At 41.0% G+C, this 18,769-nt stretch overlaps 1 protein-coding gene and 1 long non-coding RNA gene across 5 annotated transcripts in view; one reads left to right on the forward strand and one right to left on the reverse strand.

Annotated features, from left to right (window-relative positions):
- Window positions 1-11,127, reverse strand: part of KCTD8 (potassium channel tetramerization domain containing 8) — a 281,769-nt gene extending 270,642 nt beyond the window's left edge. For all 4 annotated transcript variants that reach the window (XM_002709409.6, XM_089327169.1, XM_089327170.1 and 1 more), the window contains exon 1: window positions 10,040-11,127. In XM_002709409.6, coding sequence (XP_002709455.1) covers window positions 10,040-10,994 — 955 coding nt within the window. In that variant the 5' untranslated portion in view covers window positions 10,995-11,127. The remainder of the gene's footprint in view (window positions 1-10,039) is intronic.
- LOC138848442 (uncharacterized) overlaps window positions 10,043-18,769 on the forward strand; it is a 91,001-nt gene continuing 82,274 nt past the window's right edge. Inside the window, exon 1 of the long non-coding RNA XR_011386225.2 lies at window positions 10,043-10,175. This is a non-coding gene — a long non-coding RNA (uncharacterized LOC138848442). The remainder of the gene's footprint in view (window positions 10,176-18,769) is intronic.

The raw sequence follows: 18,769 nt of genomic DNA on the forward strand, positions 1-18,769 counted from the left end.
CAGGTTGTAGGCTTCACTCTGGCCCAGCCCTGAGTATTGCGGGTATCTCTCGGTATCTCTCTCTCTCTCTCTCTCTCTCTCTCTCTCTCTCTTTCTCTTTCTCTTCAAATAAAATGAGCAGGCAATTTGCAACAGATTAATAATAAGCAGGCGATTTGTGCAACAGACTAATAATAATAATAGTGTCCCATTTCCTTATATAAACCACAGTTCAGAAGAAAAATGTTTTTAAGTGCTGGTCCTATCTATAGAGTCAAATTGACATCCTCCCAAAACATACTTGTCTGTGTGTGTATACACTGAACCATATCCACATCCACACTCACACTCATACAGTCATGCCTAGACTCTTTTGGCATTAAGTTAGTAAGAAATAAACGTGGTCTTTGGCCACAAGCACAGTCCTCTCACAGGATTGCAATTTGTGCATTTCACATATACTCCATGTGCCATTCACCTAACATGTGCTATCTAAAGTCAAGCAGTACACACAACCTTGCAGATCTGTATGTTCTGGCCCTGGTTCTGAAAAGGAGGGAATATGTTCACTACTGTCTACAACTGTACCTTCAGCATCTCACAGACTGGCTGGTCTGTATCATTGGTTAAAAAATGCATGAAAAAGTTTAAATGGACTAAATAAATATGATGTAGTAACTTAAAATTATCTAACTCTGATTTCTCTCAGTTTGGTCATTTTTATATATGCTGAATTTTAAAAAATTATTACATTATATAGTTCATGAAAAATGGCATCTTCAATAAATGTTTTATTAACAGCAATATACTAAACACATCCTTTGTAAGAAACGACAGTCTGACACACTAAAAGAAGAAATTATCTGCTTAATTAGGCACATATTACATGATACAAATTACTTACAACATTCCATAGAAGTAAATGGAAAAAGATCACTTTCTGCCATTTTTCACATAAAGAATTCAAGTGATAAAAAGGAAAGCAGCAAAAAACAACTAAAACTATGTAATGATGAAGGTTAAGACTACAGTAGTGCAAGGACCTCAATTATCATATCCCTCTTTATTTTGTTAAAAATTTGAACCAACATTAGGAGGACTCATTCCCTAAATCCTCTCATATATACATATATATACATATGTGTATATATATATAATGACACCTATAATTTGTAATCACTATGCCTGCTTCCTGTCATCACTAACTATAAAGTTGCCACTGTGGCAACTTTTCTTATCAAAAGCAGAAGTTGGAATTATACGCATGAATCTTTATCCTCCACCTGCAAAGAGACATGCTAGACTGTGCCTCCACCAAAGAGGTTAGAAAATTGGAAAGTTACCTCTGAATGGCTGCCAGCCTCAGATATCTTTGCTTTAAAAAAGTTGTATTCACAACATGCCAGGGCCATTTCAATGGAGTCTGATTGAGTTGACAGCTAACAGTTTCCCTAAAATTGTGAAGATATGTATTTGAATGCAAAATCTAGGCAAAATTTTGGCCAAATGCCTAAATTCTGTGTGATGCCTGAGCCCACCTGGCTCTGTAACAATTAGCCCTCTTACATAAAATTGCTTAAATTCAAAGTTAAAAGCTTTCATCAGAAATATAAAGAAAGAATATGATTAAGAGGTGATTTGACTAAATACATTCTATGGCTTGAGACAATTTCCATGGAACACTAGTATTTTTGTTCATTGTGTCAAAATCAGCCTCTGACCATCACTTGATCTGGAAGAGTACATTCTTTCCCCTAAGCAATGAAGAACCAACTAGAGTAAACTTCATTTAATATTATCTTTTAATTTGTTTTATACTTAACAGATCAGTAATTTTAAAAAGAAAAAAACTCAAAAAAGCAAGGCCTTTTGAGGGTGGTTTGGAATGAGCATAGCTTTCAATCTCTTCAAAAAGAAAAAAGAGAGGAAATCTGGTACTTGGAATTAATAATGTAGAGAAATTGAACTGACTATGTATTTTGAAGCCATTAAATTAATAAATGACAACTACACTGAGCATTTGTAAGTTGTCCCTGATAGAATTCTAAGTGGTTTGTATGGATTACTTCATTGAATCCTCATAACAAACCTACTAAATGAACACTCTGTCTCCCCCCCACCAACAACACTTTCCCTTCAGGAAAAAGATTATATTATTTTACCATGATTTTAAAGCTAGAGCCAGAATTTTCCAAGAATTGACTAACAATGTATTGGATCATTCATAATGTTCAAGCTTTGCTTCAATGGAGTGGAAGTCAAGAGATTTTGGCATTGTCTCTTCCTAAACACAGTAGTACTCTCCCGAGTCTATTTTGAACCAGATATTAGAAAATGCATCTGATGCAAAATGATGAATCTTATTCTCAAGGTTTTTGTTACTGCAACTGGTGAAAGAAATGGAGATAATACACATGGCTGGTTACCTCATTCTCAATTCTGATGACAAGAAGTTAGCACTGTATTTATTTAGTATATTACTTTGTTATACTTGTTATATTTTTCCTATATAAGTAGAGTATAACAAAAAGTTGGCTACAAAATGGTAAAAATAATATACTAAGTTAAATGTTGAGCACTCACTGACCCAACCTTAGCTAATGAACAAGCATAGAATTAATAAGCATTCCAGAAAGTATCTTGAAACTGTGTGATATTATCGCCAGGAAAGTTGGTTTATTTTCATTGACTACCTTGACACAAGGTACAAGAATATAGGTAAACCTGATATTTTAACACTGATCATTAAACAGTATTACCTGTTAAGCATATTTTAATACATCATTTGAAAACTGAGTACAGATTACAACAATTAGTTAACTAGACATTAGCCTTTGCAAATACTTGTCCATATAGCTAGATACTTCCAGAACTTCACTTATACAATAGGACCAGATCATATCTAGAGGCAGCAGTCATTCTGCTTCTAAGATTTTTTAGTTTGTTTTTAATTTTTAATGTGAAATAATTGCATCTTTTTATGGAATACAGTGCAATTGTTCAACACATATGCATAGCAGAAACTAATAATACCAGTCAACTAGCCTTTCCATTTCCTTGTCTTTTCTTTGTGTTTGGAGTCTATTAGCACCTTCTTCTAGTTCCCTACATAGAATATAATACTTTACTGTGAATTTTAGTCAACACACTGTTCTGTGGAACACCAGAACCAGTTACTTGCACTCAAATGTGTTTTAGTACCTGTCATCCAAATTACCCCTTCCACTCATGCTTTCCAGGCTCTGGTAATCACTATTTTAAATTTATATCTACTAATTTCCATATATGAAAGAGAAAATATGGGTTTTGGCTTATTTCATTTTAATATAATGATCTTTGGTTCCACCTACTTTACAGCAAATGTTAGGATTTCAATTTTTGTAACTCAATAATACTTCCTTGTATATATACATCACATTTTCTTTATCTATTCATCTATTACTAGATGGTCAGGCTGATTCCATAACTTGGCTATTACAAATAGTCCTGTGGTGAATATGGGAGTACAGGAATCTCTTTCATATGCAGCTTTTATTCCTTCAGATATATGCTAAGAAGTGGAACAGCTAAGTGCAATGGTAGATTGATTTTTAGTTTTTTTGAGAAACCTCCATAAACTTGTTTATAAAGGTATTACTAATGTGCATTCCCACCAATAGTGTATTAGGGTTCACTTTTCTCCACATCTTTGCCAGCATTCGTTATGTCTTTTTAACAATGACCACTTTAATTGGAGTGAGATGATACCTCATTGTAGCTATGATTTGCATTTTCCTGATTGCTAATGGCTCAAGTATTCAGGCCCCTAATACCCATGTTGAAGACTGGAATGGAGTTCCAGGCAATTGGCATCTGTCTGGCCCAGCCCTGGCTGTTGCAGCCACTTGGAAAATGAACTAGCAGATGAAAGATAACCTCTCCTCTGCCCTTTTAAGCAGAGCAAAATATAAAAAATTTCAAATATTTTTAAATTAACGTTAAAAAGGAGGTAAGTACTCAACATGGTAGTTGTGGGTAGGCTGAGGCACTGAGAATTTGTCCAGCATCTTTCATACGTTATACAAATCAAGTCAGAGATTTGCTCCCTTACACCTTCTATTCTTGTAATAACTGAAATGTAAAGAAATTCGAGAATGTGTCTGTGTCCATGTTTACAATTCTAACTACATTTGAATATAAAGAACATTATAACATTATTTTAATATGCCCCATACTTTAGTTAATAGTTTACTTAATTTCAATCTTCATGGTGCTTTTGTAGCAACTTACATAATTACCTCTGCCCCTTGCTACTATAGTAAGTAAACCCCCTTTAACATATAACACTATTACTTAAAGCTTACTATGATAACCTTAAACACAAGGTCTTTGTCTTATCTATACTTTTACATCTTATCTGTGCCATAGCCTGTTAATTTCTCAGTAACTGCACTTTAAGTGAAGTGCAACTAAGTCTCAAACTCAATAGCTATCTTAATATAACTTCCAATATTTTTAGTTCATTCTTTAGTTCATACTTGCATTCAGCAAATACATATTAAATTCTTAATGTAGCATTAGCCATTACATTGGGCACTGAGAATATGAAAGTAAGATTCACAACAAATTCTCAAAGAAACACCAAGCTAGTGCAGAAACTCAACATGAAAACAAATAATTGCATATTGTAAGACATGCAGTGTGATACCTACACCTAGTGTACTATGAAAAGACCCAGGATAGAGACTGAATGTAGGATTTCCCAGCAAGGGTTCACTCAGTATTACCTGCCTCTGATATGAGGGTGTACACTAAATAGCCAGTGGGTGACAAAATAAACATGAATGACAGTAACTCAGAACAGAATACTTCATCAACGTTTGTTTTTGGAAAATGCAAATAGAACTAAGTTTGTAATAATAAACTAATTAGGGACTTGGACGTTTAACAGGAACAATGAAAAGCACATGGAGGAGAGGCACAAGACATATATATATTCAACCTAATAACTAGAGCTTCTCCATTACACTAACAATCTACAGGGTAGTTAACTCACCTGTTGGAGTGACTCTGAAAGCCATTCAACCTCTAGGTAGGGCCTTACAAAACCTCTGCTGTTGTAGCTTCTCACTATCAAAAGAATGCACTTGAACAGAAAAGCCACCTTCTGGATTAGAGTTCAAATACCCTTACATTTGTTCTAGTGAAAGAATGACCCTATTTTTTAATAAGTGGTTAATAAAATTATTTTCCATAAAATGTTGCTCAGTGATAAAAAAAAAATTTTAGGATAGAATATGGCATACAGTTTCAAAGATAAGCATTGGTGTGGTTGTTTGGTGCAGCAGTTAGGCCAAATCCCAGAGCTCCCACATCCTACATACAAGTGCCTGGGTTCCAGGACTGGCTTTACTCTCCATTCCAGAGTCCTATTAACAGGCACCCTGGGGAGGTAGCAGGGGACACATCCAGTTGCATCCCTGCCATCCATATGGGAGGCCAGACTTGAGTTCCTGACTCCTGACTTTAGTCTGGTTCAGCCCTAGCTGTTGTGGGCATTAGGAGAATGAACTAGCAGATGGGAGATCTCTCTACAAACTATCACTCTCCTGCTCTCTCTCTGCTTTTCAAATAAATACAATAAAATATTTTTTAATTTCTTAAAAGTATGCATCTGAACAATATGACTTTTAAAATGTTTCTTAGAAAGCCCTTGATAGAAAGGCTTGCTTAAAATACAGCTCAATAGCTGTATTTTAAATATTATTTAAGCATTAAATATGTTTTCAACTTAACTAGTGTTCTTCAACCCAACACAGTGAAATCAGAATGAATCTGAAACAGTAGATACAAAATGCCATTAATACAAATTAGATTTTACAGCACAGCTCAATAATAGTATTAATTCCTGGGTTTGGCACTGTCATATATCACAACAACAACAACAAAAAATACACCAAACTTACTATTAAGTATAACCTAGAGAAATGTATACTTTCATAGACACATGGAGTTCAAATCTTGAAGTATTGCAAGAGAAGAATAGTAAATCAGTGCTACCTTTCCTGTAAACTCTGATTTTCAGCAATAAAGGAAATGCATGTTAGTTCTAACTATGGGAAATTTACATATTACATATGAAATACGTTTACTATCTATTGTCTATGCAAAACTATATGAATACAAAACACCCTTTTGCCTTTGAGATAGTTAAAAACAGCCATAACTACACTTCCCAGATGTTTCCAAAAACAGGGAGTACAATAATTCACTCTGCTTTCCCTAAAAAAGGACAATCCATCTTCAGTATTTGAAGAGTACTATGAAATTTAACAGTACTAGTACAAGAGGATTTCAAAAATTCTGTGGAAAACGCATTGTAAGTGAGTAAACACTTAATCTATCAGATAAACCCCCTGGGTCTCCTGTCGGGGTTCTTAGGCTCTCCTGAGTTCAGCTTCCTGTTAGGCATCCTGTGAAGCAACAGGTGATGGTTGGATGGATTGGGACTCTGCTACTCCTGTGGGACACCTGGATTGATCTCCCAACTCCTGGCTTCAGTCTATCCCAGCTCTGGTCATTGAGGACATCTGGGAAGTGAACTGACAGATTGGAAATCTCTGTATCTTTCTGCCTCTGAAATGTGTGTGTGTGTGTGTGTGTGCGTGTATAAAAATAGCAAATGTATATTATGAAAATATAATGCATAGATTTCAAAGTTTTTTTGCAAAGTATCTTTAAAGTCCATTTTCCACTAGTTTTTAAAGCACTCTGTGGACATTGTAGTGTACTAAAAAGCCTTGATTAATCATTAGTTCAGAGTGGCAGTACTTAAATGTGTCCATGTAGCCAAACAAAGGTGGTATAAATGTTTAATAGACTGGATATAACACTGAGTATAAGAGCCCAAACATGGACACAAGCACTTAGGGAGATATGAATCCAGCTCAGTATTTATCAGAAAATGTTGCCAAAGTTTCAAATCCTTGTAGAGAGTGCTAAAACACATCTTGGCCTTGAATCAGAAATGGCTTCTGATGGAGTCACTCCAGGAAAACTAACTGGAATATGATTGGCAAGCCTAAGTGAGTTAGCCTGAAGAATTCAAGTTCCAGGAAATAATTAAGTTAGGTAGTTGTTTCAAACCTGTGAAAATTTAGTATACTATCATCTAATTGCAAAGTAACTTTCTAATTAACTTTACAATTAAATTACTATACCTACTCTAAAAAATAAAATTTAATGTTCACAAGAATGATAAGGTCCACAGCATATTACTTATAATGGTAACAGCTTACGCTTCTAAAGATTTTACTATGGGTTAGGCCTAAATATAAGCACTTTACATGGATTCTCAAGTCCTACGAAATTGCTACTCTGATAAACTCCACAATTTGAGAAGAAAGTAAGATACAGAACAAGTCAGTAATTTAACCAAGATCACACATTTGGCAAATAGTAGCACCTGGGATTACTGAACCATTTGACTTAAACTATTTTCCACTTTCCCTTTCTACAGCAGACATTCAGAGGCAGTAGAGAAAATTAAAATTGGTGTTCAGGTGTATAAACTACAATTCCATAATTTTTAGAATAGTAGCAAACTACAAAATTCACAAATAACCTGAATTTTAAAAAAAAGTCAAAATAAGATTTATACACTTGATAAATGCAAGTTATACAATAAATATGTATTGAAAGAACCATGTCAAAGGGAGAAATAAAAGATATGAAGTCTCTTTTCTGTATCTAAAAAATAAGTAGTTAAACAGCATCTAGTAAGTTTGCTTTTGTGATTATCACTCAAAATCTTTTTTAAAAGGGACTGTACTCTATTATTTTAATTGAGTAGGATGGATATACAGAAATTTTACAAGATATTTTCATTCACCAAACAGTAAAAGGAATCCCACTAAAACTAACTTGTGAAAATGCAAATGTACAAAATATAAATATATATAAGTAGACAAGATTAATTTTATGTCCATAATTTAAAATGATAATTACATTTGATTGATCCATGACTGGATTTACCCTTTTAAAGTAACAATATTTCATTACCTTCCTTCCAAATTAGGATAATCAATGTGGTTGTGGGAGTCTCCCTTAGAATTATGGGACTACCATGACCGAATCTCAGAGCTCATTAGAAATGTAAGTACTCTGCAAGTGGTTATTAACAATCTGAATATTTTATTTTATTTAATACTTCATTAGGCCCAGAAGTGAAACAGATCCGGAATTCAAGCATCTCTCAAATTACCTTATTTTTAAAATGGCTTAGTTTCCGATCTCAGTAGAGCCTCTTAGAGGCATGTTTTCCTTAAGTAGAGACTAACTGTATTATCTTTTCATCACCTAAGTAATAAACATTCTCAATTCTACAACTTTCTTGTGGAAAAAGGAAGACCAAAACTTGAAGATTTTTGAACTTTCAGAAACTTAACTCCACAGAACACTGATTCTTAAATCTTCTCTGACAAGTCACTGGCTAGCAAGTCAAAAGTTCACTTCAATGCATCTTCTGAGATGACTGGATACATATCTGTTGAAATTATATATATGATTAAAAAGTTGTCGATAAAGGTCTTGTTGATAAAGAATACAATGTACAGAATACTAAAAGTAAATTACTTAATACCTATTAAAGAGATATCAATTTTATATGAACTATAAAATACTAGCTTCCCTTGATTAGCTTTTCTGACTACCAATCATCTTACTGTGTAACAAGTAACACTTTGATAAAAATCTTTCTTTAGTGGGCACTTCATTTAGTTCTCTGTTGAGCTGCTTTCTAGGTGGGATCCAGCTCTATTTAAAAGATAATGTAACACTAACAGTTCGTGAGCTGTGTTTCCTCACCCTACCTCCAAGAATACCAGAATATACAAACACTGCCACCTTCCCATCAAGCTTGCACCTGTGCCAGGAGAGGTCTCTTCCACTTCTCTAGCCAAAATAACGTTCAATCCGCAAATAGTGGGTGCATTTCTAGAACACATAGTCTGTTTCCATTATAGTCCTTCAATGCTGGGCTCCATTACACCACAGGTAAATTTTAAAGCTGCTTGTTTTTGTGCCAAAGGAAAAACGCTTGCCAAATCATGTTCCTGCCGGCATCCCAGCTGGCTCATCATTTGGCCAAGTTGCTCTCTGGTCGTTGTCCTCGGCCCTGCATAGACGTCACTGGGTATTGTGCTCAGCGCACCTCCCAGCCCAGGGCATGGCTGAGGTGTCTGGTGGAGTCCTTGACCTCCACAGGGCTCCCTCCCGCCGCGCACTACGAAGAGCATCCTGCCAAATACTTTCCCAGATCCTCAGTCTCAGAGGCAAAACCACCGCATTTATTCATTCACCTTGGAAAAGTGTATTCCAACCCCCTTTGGCATTCAGGTATGCAGAAAGGACTGCGAGCGCGAACACACACACACACACACACACACCCTTTCCTAATCTCCAACCCTGACGGTAACGCTCAGACATTCTAACTCCAGTTCCTTCCAAACTCCCCTGCCAAAACCCTGGGCGATTGCGCTGCAAGTGCTAAGTGGCTCGGGGAAAATGTGTTTTCCCAACCGTGCGTGGAAACCTTTCTCCACCAGGCGCCCCAAGACAGCGCACCGGCAGCACTTGCCCCCATGGCTTCGGAAACCACGCGTCACCAGACGCACGGGCGCCGGACCTGAACGGCTGCCAAGCAATCCTGGCCGCGCGCGCCGGTGCCTGGATGCCACCCTGCCCTCTGGAGGGACGCCGCGAACAGACACGCAAGTTGACCTACAGGAGCCCCGGGGAGGACGACGTCCGCGACCAGCCCCGTGTCCGTCTCCCTTCCGCTCGTCCTGGGCAGTAGAGAGCCCCGGACGGAGCAAAAGGTCAGTCAATCCCGACTGAGCGGTCCTGCGTGCAGCCGTGTTTCATCGCGTTGCGCCCACTGCACCAGGGAGCGCTGCCCGCAGAAATTGGGTAAGGATCTCCCGCCCAGGACACTCCTGCCCCGTCTGCAGCCTGGCCAGAACGCGCGGCAGGTGCGCGAGGGGCGGGGCAGAGCCAGACAATGCGGAAGCCGCGGACTTACGGAAGAAGATGTACTCGGTGTAGCTGCTCCAGATCTTGTCGTCGCGGTACTGGTTGACGAAGGCGGCCGTGCCCGACGAGTTACACGCCACCATGTGGAAGCCGGCCTCCGACAGGCGGTCGAACGCCTGCTCCAGGTAGGTGAACTTGAGGTAGAAGCGGGACGTGTACTTCTCGGGCTGCCGATCGGGGTCGCGGCTCTCGTTCAGCGTGTCCCCGAAGACCTCCTTGGCCAGCGCGATGCGCCCGCACACCATGATGCGCGCCACTCGCCGGAACTTGGCGTCCGCCTGGTTGTCGCGCACGGTCGTGTAGGAGCCGCGGTAGCCCAGCGTGAGGAAGCCGGAGCGCTTGTCCAGCGCGCCGCCGCCGCCGTGCGCTCCGGGGCCCGAGGGCGCGGCGGCCGCCGCCCCACGGAGCAGCAGCGCGTCGGTGCTGCCCTGCGAAACGTTGTCCTCTAGGTCGCTCTGGCAGCCTTCGTCGTTGAGCGAGTTCTGCTTGGTGACCTTGGGCGACAGCAGCTTGACCAGGTCGGTGAGCTGGAAGTACTCGGCCTCGCGCAGGAGCCGCTCTTTCTCGGGGAAGTGCTCGGGCAGCGCCAGCTGCTTGTCCCGCAGGTAGTCCAGCACGTACCTGAAGAGGAAGCCGTCTCGGTCGATGAAGAAGCGCGCCCGGCTGTCCCTGGGCAGCTCGCCCCGGCGCCGGGCGCCGCCCCGGGGACTCGAGGGCGAGAACATGCTGGCCAGAATGCTGTCCGGGACGCTGAGCAGCGTCGAGTGCTTGGTCACATAGACCTGGCCACCCACGTTCAGCTCCACCACCTCGGGGAAGGGCGAGGGCGCGCAGGGCCCCGGGGCAGCGGCGGCCGCCGGAGCGCCAGGCGAGCTGGATGAGGAGACCATCTCGCTAATGGGCAGGATGGTGCTGCCGCCGCTGCCCGTGTCCTTCAGAGCCATGGTCCCTTCGCCGCCGGCCAGGTGACCCGGGAGAGCAGCACTTTCTGGTTCCCGGAGCCCGCGGGCCCTCGGCGTGCGCCCGCCTTTGCCCTCCGCCGGGGCAGCCTGGCTCAGAGCTCAGGGCAGCGGCGGCGTCGGCGGCGCCCGAGCTCCATCGGGGGAGCGACGCGCGGATGTGGAGCTGGGCGGCGCGGCGCGGCGGCGGCTGAGATAGCGGTGTCGGTGGAGGCGCGCGCAGGAGCGGCTGCGCCTCCGGGGCGCCGACGGGGAAGTGTGCGAGCGACTTGTGAGAAGCTCTGGGGCCGCAGCTCGGCTCTCGGCGGGGGAGGGCGGGAGGAGGGGCTGCGCGAGGAAAACTCGCCGCCCAGGCAGCTGGCGAGCGCGCCGCGAGCCGGGAGGGCGGACGGTGGCGCTCACTACTCCTCGCAGCCCGGGAGGCGGGCTGTGACGTCAAGCCCCGGCCTGGGACCCGGGCCACGCTGTCATTTAAAGCGATAGGCTCGGGGGGTGGGCTGCGCGCTCCGACGCTAGGGGGCGGGCCGGGGGCTGATGCTGCTCCTGGAGAAGCGGGCGGCAAACGACCTGAGGAAAAGGACAGCGTCTCCAGCTGGAGCGGTCCATCCCTTCCTTCACTCTTTCCTCCCCTTCTTCACCCCCATCCTTAACGCCTCACCTCCAGCCCCGATGCTCGCCCGGTAAAACTAGTGTTTTTCGCTCGCCCTAAGGTGAGCGTGGGGAACGGCCGAGGGAGCGGAGGTTTTTGGTTCTGACCATCTAATGTGAAATCCCCGCAGCTGCTGGCATGCCGGCAGAGTGAAAGCTGTCGCCGCGGCTTGGTGGCACTTTTGGGAACGGAGGGCGGAAAGGCTGTGATTCCGCTGCAATCGGATTGTGTGCCTGCGTTCAGAACTGCATGGTCTACGTAGAGTTCAGGATGGACAACTCGAATCTGTTCGCACGTCACAGAATCAGTGAGGGGCTGTCATGGAGCTGTTTCTTCATTTGATCTTTGCAGAATTTGACTCAAGTGGGTGCTTGGTAGATGTGGAGGGAGGGGCTGAGGCGGGGAGAAAATTCACCCCATTTGTTCACAGTTTTGATCAGTCCCTCCATAAGTCTCTCCGTTGACCGTTCAACTCCATAGAGCTGGGTAAATGGAGTGTATTTGATTAGTCTTCTAACTCCCAAGAGTCAGGTCACAAATGGAAATTACATGAATTTAAGGTCACCTTTATTGCCACTTGCCTATGGCCCAGGTAGTACCTTTCTGTCTGAGGAAGAGTAAGGATGGAAATGTGGACAGGAGCTCTCTCTTCTGCTCTGTGTGGGAGAAGCCAACGTATTACCCATCCAGAGGCGTCCTTCTGCGTTCTGAAACACGAAGAATTCTTTATCTATAAAGCCCAAAAGTGAAAAGTCTATTGTGGTACAAAGTAGTGATATTGTAAGTGAACTTTATCTACTAATAGTAAAATGACATACAGATTGTACTATTTTTTAAGATATCTTAAATGCTTACTTAAAATCCCTTCCTCTCCACCAAAAAATGTTACCACCTTTAAGACACGATTGTTGCTTTAAATTTTAATGAACAATCAATACGTTATTCATTGTAAACTATATTTAATTAATTGATCCTTTTAAGCCACATCCACAGAAAATATTATGCTAATTTTTGAAATCTGATTACCTGCAGCAGAGAGAGCCTGCTGGGCCAATGAAAGAACACAATGTGTTTGCCAAAAGGCCAAGACTTAGGGCTGTATTTATTGTGTGTGTCTTCATGCAGTTCTTTTACTTAATCCTAATGCCTCCCCACATTTATAAAATGATTGATAAAATTAAGTAGAATTGATTTCATTCTTCTTCGTTTAAAACCTAAAACCAAGCATTGAAATTTCCTATTGGCATAATGGGAAAAATAGACTGTTTTCTATGTCATTTGAAGCACAGCAAACATTTGTAACTTAAAGTCATACACTGGAAAAAGGGATTAGTAGATTTATAACTTTCAAAGATGAATAAATAATAATGCCTCAAACCACTACTAATGAAATCCATTTATCATGAGGTAAATGTCTCTAATGATAAGTATGGTACAGATGATAGAATTGTAATGAAGTGGATAGACAATATATATAAATACATATATATGGATAGGAACACTTCAACATTATTAATCTGAAATCTGTAATTACATAAAGCATACTTATAAAATAATCTAAAATTTTTATTCTAAATGAATTGCCTTGTGTGATACATTGCTTTTTAAAAGCATGTCTTTTCAACGCTGATTGAACACTTCATCTGCTTCATCTCGCTGTTCCCTATACGCATCTTATTGCTTTCCTTTCCACACCTGCCAACCAAACTGGAAAGAGAACAAATCGCAGCTCCTGAATGTTTGTCTCTCTCTTTTCTGCTAGGAATGCCTTTCCTCTTCCACCACTCTCTAATCTCTTCCCTCTGATTACTCTGTCTTCCAGGTCTGACTTAAATACCACTTTCTCTGAAAATCGTAAATTTACATTTTTCACCCAACCTAATTAAGGGCCCTCCTAATATGTTCCCACAGGATCCAGTGCTTACATATAAACAAGGTTGATCACTCCAGTGTTTAGCTGTCTCCCACCAGATTTTAAGTATAGCATGAAATTGATGCTCTCCTCTGTTCTCCAGAGTGGTGCCTAGCCCTTAAGACACAGCCAGTTTCCATCCGTTTAATGCTGTCTGCGTAGAAATGTGCTCCTAGTGTAAATGGGTGACGATGTATCACATGGATGCTGGGCACAAAGCTAAGCATGAGATTGCAGAGACAAGTTCTTACTCAACATACTAAGAATTAAAATCAGGGAAAGTAAGAACAGAATCTGATCAAAAGAAACTCATATCTAAAGAGGGGAAAGTAGGGGCCGGCACTGTGGCATAGAGGGTTAAAGCCACGGCCTGCAGTGCTGGCATCCCATATGGGCACCGGTTCGAGTCCTGGCTGCTCCACTTCCAATCCAGCTCTCTGCTATGACCTGGGAAAGCAGCAGAAGATGGCCCAAGTCCTTGGGACCCTGCACCCGCGTGGGAGACCCAAAAGAAGCTCCCGGCTCTGGATCGGCGCAGCTCCGGCTGTTGCGGCCAATTCGGGAGTGAACCATCAGATGGAAGACCTCTCTCTTTCTCTCTGCCTCTCCTTTCTCTGTGTAACTCTGACTTTCAAATAAATAAATCTTTAAAAAATAAAATAAAGAGGGGAAAATAGACAGTTGAAGCAGTCCATTTGGTGAACGGAGCAATCCACACAAGCGACTGTAATCAACCATTTTGCGTTAAGCCACAGACACCAATAATCTTATCACAAACGCAAGTGCTTCCTAAAAGCTTCTGCTACTGTGCAAAGGCCAGCCATCAAATTTCTCTGACTAGAAACTACATTAGAATAGTTCCAGTTCCCAGTGTATTTTAAAATAGCCAAACCCTTAGCAAACAAATGGAAGACAATATATCAAGTCCAGATAATAATGCATAATTTACATTTTAAAATAACACATGAAATATTTGTTTAGGAGTCTGAGAGTGACTTAAAGACAGAAGCTGTATCTTATTTGATTGAGAGAAATAACATTTCAAAAGGTAGCAGTGTGATCTAGAGTAGTGTGGAACTAGATTAGAAACCTAGCTTTCTTTACTACCTTTGTGGTTTCAACTACTTACTTAACCCTCTGAACCTTGGTTTCCTCAGGTAAAGTGGAAGAAATAAAGATCACAAGCTTCTTGTTCAATGATGTTCCCACTAACAGGGCCATCTGAGTGTGATGAGGTCACTGTATTTATTACATGACTTCCACACCGTGGTTCTGTGGAAAGGAAACACAGCCATATCCTAACTCCACAGAGCTAAGATCCTGCTTTAGGATTGTAGTAGTTCCACCTACTTTCTTTCCAACTATTCAACTATTCACGTCTAAGACTGGGGGCTCATCCTGCAAGGCTTGCACCGTTGGGGAGAGCGGGATGACAGTGTTCTTCCACAAGAAGAACTGTCCCCACTGGGGACAGGCTTCGGTGAATATGTCCACTGTATTAAGGATCAGGGCAGGCAGAGGGGGCATAACTAATGCAGGGCAATACTGATTCTATAGGATGAAGCTGATATTGGTGCCGCTATGCTTCTCCAATCAGCTTGAAGGCCACAGAGCTAGGGTAGCTTTCCAGGTGGGCCTGGGCCACACCCAGGTGCAGTTTACCTGATTGGCAGGGGTAGGGGAAAATGTGCCCTGGGGCGGGGCTCCTGCTGCCTGCCAGCAGCCAGGCTGCAGAGTCCCGCCGGGGAGACGTGTCTCACCATTACCATGCCCTCTCAACATCCCGCTTGGACAGGGCAGGCAGCCTCACGGAATCACCCACACAAGACAGGGGTAACGGAACCCTACAGTTATGAAATCTCCACATCACTTTGTCCTTCGCTGGCTGTATCCACTGCAGTCTCCTTCTTGCACATTCTCATCCAAGACACCGACATAATTTCATTGATATAAATTTATCTTGTCCCAATTCTTTAAAAATATTTGTTTTGTAACTTCTGACTGTGGTCTAATTAGTTTATTTAAGCTCCATAAATCCAAAATATTATCATTTCAATGTATAATCAAGCAAATATATTAATGAAATAATTTACATTTTTTCCTATAGTCAGTCTTGAAAACACAATATGTATTGTACAATCATCACAATTCAGACTAGCCACTTTTCATGTGCTCAATAGTCACATGTAGCAAGTGGGTATTATATTACACAGCACAACTGTAGAGCATTTGTACCTCTAAAGCACCTACATGTTTTAAAGATTAAGTAGGAAAACATGACTTTCATAAGGTTTTATTACAGGGCTGTGATGGTTGGAGCCTGGAGCTGAGTGCTTGAGTAGAGTCATTTAACAAATACAATAGGGACTGCAAAACATCTATCAAGCACCAAAAGAGAAAACACTGTAAAGAGAAGAAACTAATTAACTACCAAAAATTTGGATTTGCCTGACACGAGCACCACACTCCCATAATGATGAAATTTGAACAAGTTTTGCAGCATATATCCCTCTTGAGTAAAACAGACAAGGCAATGATTGTCTTGTGGGCAAATGATGTCATGCAATGGAAGAAGTAAGTTTCCTGCCAGGGTAAAACAGCGGGTTAACCTGTATAGTGCAAGACAGAAGATGAAGTGAGAAGGACACCTACAAATTCAACAAGTTAGAAAGCAGAAACTCACATATCAGCTTTGAGAATATCAATGACTCTTTGAAAAGAAAAATGTATTCATGTAAATTATTTAGAAAATTCAGTGTCTATGCTTGATGCAGATGTTAGTATTTAACAGCAATTTTAATGAGTGTCTTAATATAATGTGATTTAGTTCTTGTATACGTAAAAATTTACAGAAGTACTATGAACATTAGGGTGATGCCATATAAAACTATGAAATTAAGGACTTAAAGAAATTTATGTAAGTTGTATAGATTATTGTTTAATATTGATAAGGAGTTAGTATAATGCCTGGCACATAAAAATGGTCAACGTGTTTGTGAAATAAAATAATATGCAAGCCACTTTCATATTAAATTATATGATGTACATATTAAGTTTCCAGAATTGTGGGGAGCAACTCGGACTAGACTGAGTTACTGGAATTAAGACTTATTCTATGCATCTGCTCTACCACAGTATGGCGCTGGGAGAGAAGAAAACAGCTTCTACACAGCTGCCTCCAGTTCAGCCAATAAACTGTAGGACTTGCTCCTGATTGGAGGAGAGCAGCGTACTCGGCGTGTGGGCAGCCGAGTTGGGATTGGCAGAGGAGGACTATAAAGGAGGAGAGAGACGGCATGCACCAGGAACATCTAAGGGGAACATCTAAGGGGAACACCTGTGCAGCCCCCGAGAGAGCCGGCCGGCAGTGTGCCGCTCCCCTGCGGAAGTGGGGAAAGTGGCCAGGGGGAACCGCCCTTCCACGGAGGTGGAAGGGACAGTAGCCAACCCGGGAAGAACCAGCAGCAAACCCGGGGAGGGCCGAGCAGATAAAAGAACAGTGCAGGGTCCTGTGTCGTTCCTCCATGAAGACGGGGAGCGACACAGAATTGGCTATTTCACTTAGTACAGTGTGTCTGTGCATGTGTGTGTGTGTGTTTCTGTGTGTTTGAGAGGTGGTTAACAACAGAGGATTTAGTATTTCATGTTGCCCAACTTTTTGCCTAGTTTATACGCAGCCGAGCTCCCCAAAGCCTGAGGAAAGGGGCAGTATAATTCCCCACAACCTTAGGAGAATTTTAATTAGACTGAACAAAAGGGATAATATTTTGATTCTAGATGGACTTTTCAGCTCTTTCATATAACATAAACCAGTAACCTAATACTAGTGGTACCATACAAGTATGCATAATATAAATCTTACAAATTTTGTGCTGCAACTGTTAATAAAACACCTATTGGAGGGCTCTAATATATAAGGTAAATTTAAAATGTTAATTTCTGACAGCCAATTTATATTAGAAAGGCCCCCATTTTATAAACCCTTTTTAAATTTTTTTTTGAAGACAGAGACAAAGATAGACAAACAAAATAAAAGGTATTCTGTCTACTTATTCACTTCTCAAATGCCCACAACAGCTAGGGTTAGGACAGGACAAAGTAAGGAGCAGGAACTCAATCAGGATCTCTCACATGGAGTGTTAGGGACCCAGCTACTTGAGCTATCATCTGCTGCCTCCCAGGGTGCACATTAACAGGTAGATGGAATTGGAAGCAGAGCCCAGACTCAAACCCATGCAATCCAATATGAATGCAGTTATCCTAAGCCGCATCTTACCCACTGTGTCAAAGCTGGCCCCAAGTCATTGGCTTTTATTTATTATTTTGAGCAGAGGAGATTATTAATTGATGAATTTTATCCCACTCCTAAAATCCTAATCCTAGCAACAATACAACCCTTCCCTATACCTTTTAACTCCTTGTCTTGCTTACTAGCTTTGTCAGGAACATTGTTTAGATAATTACAAAGCACCTCACTTCATTGAAGTAACTATGGAGGTTAAATAATATTATTATAAATATTATTATTCTCCTATTATACTTACCACCAATGAGAGTACAGTGTAAATTATATCTATAAAATTAGTTCTTCACCATAAGATTAGCAAATAGAAAAATGTTTGAAAATTATCTTAAATCAAAGAAGAAGCAATTAAAATTTTAAAATACATGTGCTCAGGTGATCCACTATTAAAATTATAATTGTAGAATGTAGATGAGAATGATGATAGTTTGATTAAGTAAAATGCAGTATGTATTATTTAACAGGTCAAATTGCTTCCCTTATCATTGGGATGTTTAAAAAGATGACTGATCATATATCAAATGATTGAGGTCCTTGGTTGCAATGAACTGCCTAGGCCTTGAACAGTATCTTTCCCTACTTGATATGTCATGTTAGGATGAACCATGTATAATAGACACTTTTGTAAAAACTCAAAAGTTGTCAGTTTCATATGGTTCAGTATAATAATTTTTAGCAAGGAGAGAATGAATGTAGTACCGTATCACTAAATGCTTAAGTATTTCAAAATGCATAATTCAGAACTTGAGTGTAAAAAAAAAAAATGAAATCCTGTCATTTGCAACAAGATAGACACAATTGGAAACCATTATACATAGTGAAATAAGCCAGTCCCAGAAAGACAGATGTCATATGTTTTCTCTGATCTGAGGTAACTAATAAATTACTTAAAATGT

This window comes from Oryctolagus cuniculus, chromosome 2 (genome assembly GCF_051225735.1).
Source record: "Oryctolagus cuniculus isolate XC-2025 breed Fujian yellow rabbit chromosome 2, ASM5122573v1, whole genome shotgun sequence".
Classification (NCBI taxonomy): domain Eukaryota; kingdom Metazoa; phylum Chordata; class Mammalia; order Lagomorpha; family Leporidae; genus Oryctolagus; species Oryctolagus cuniculus.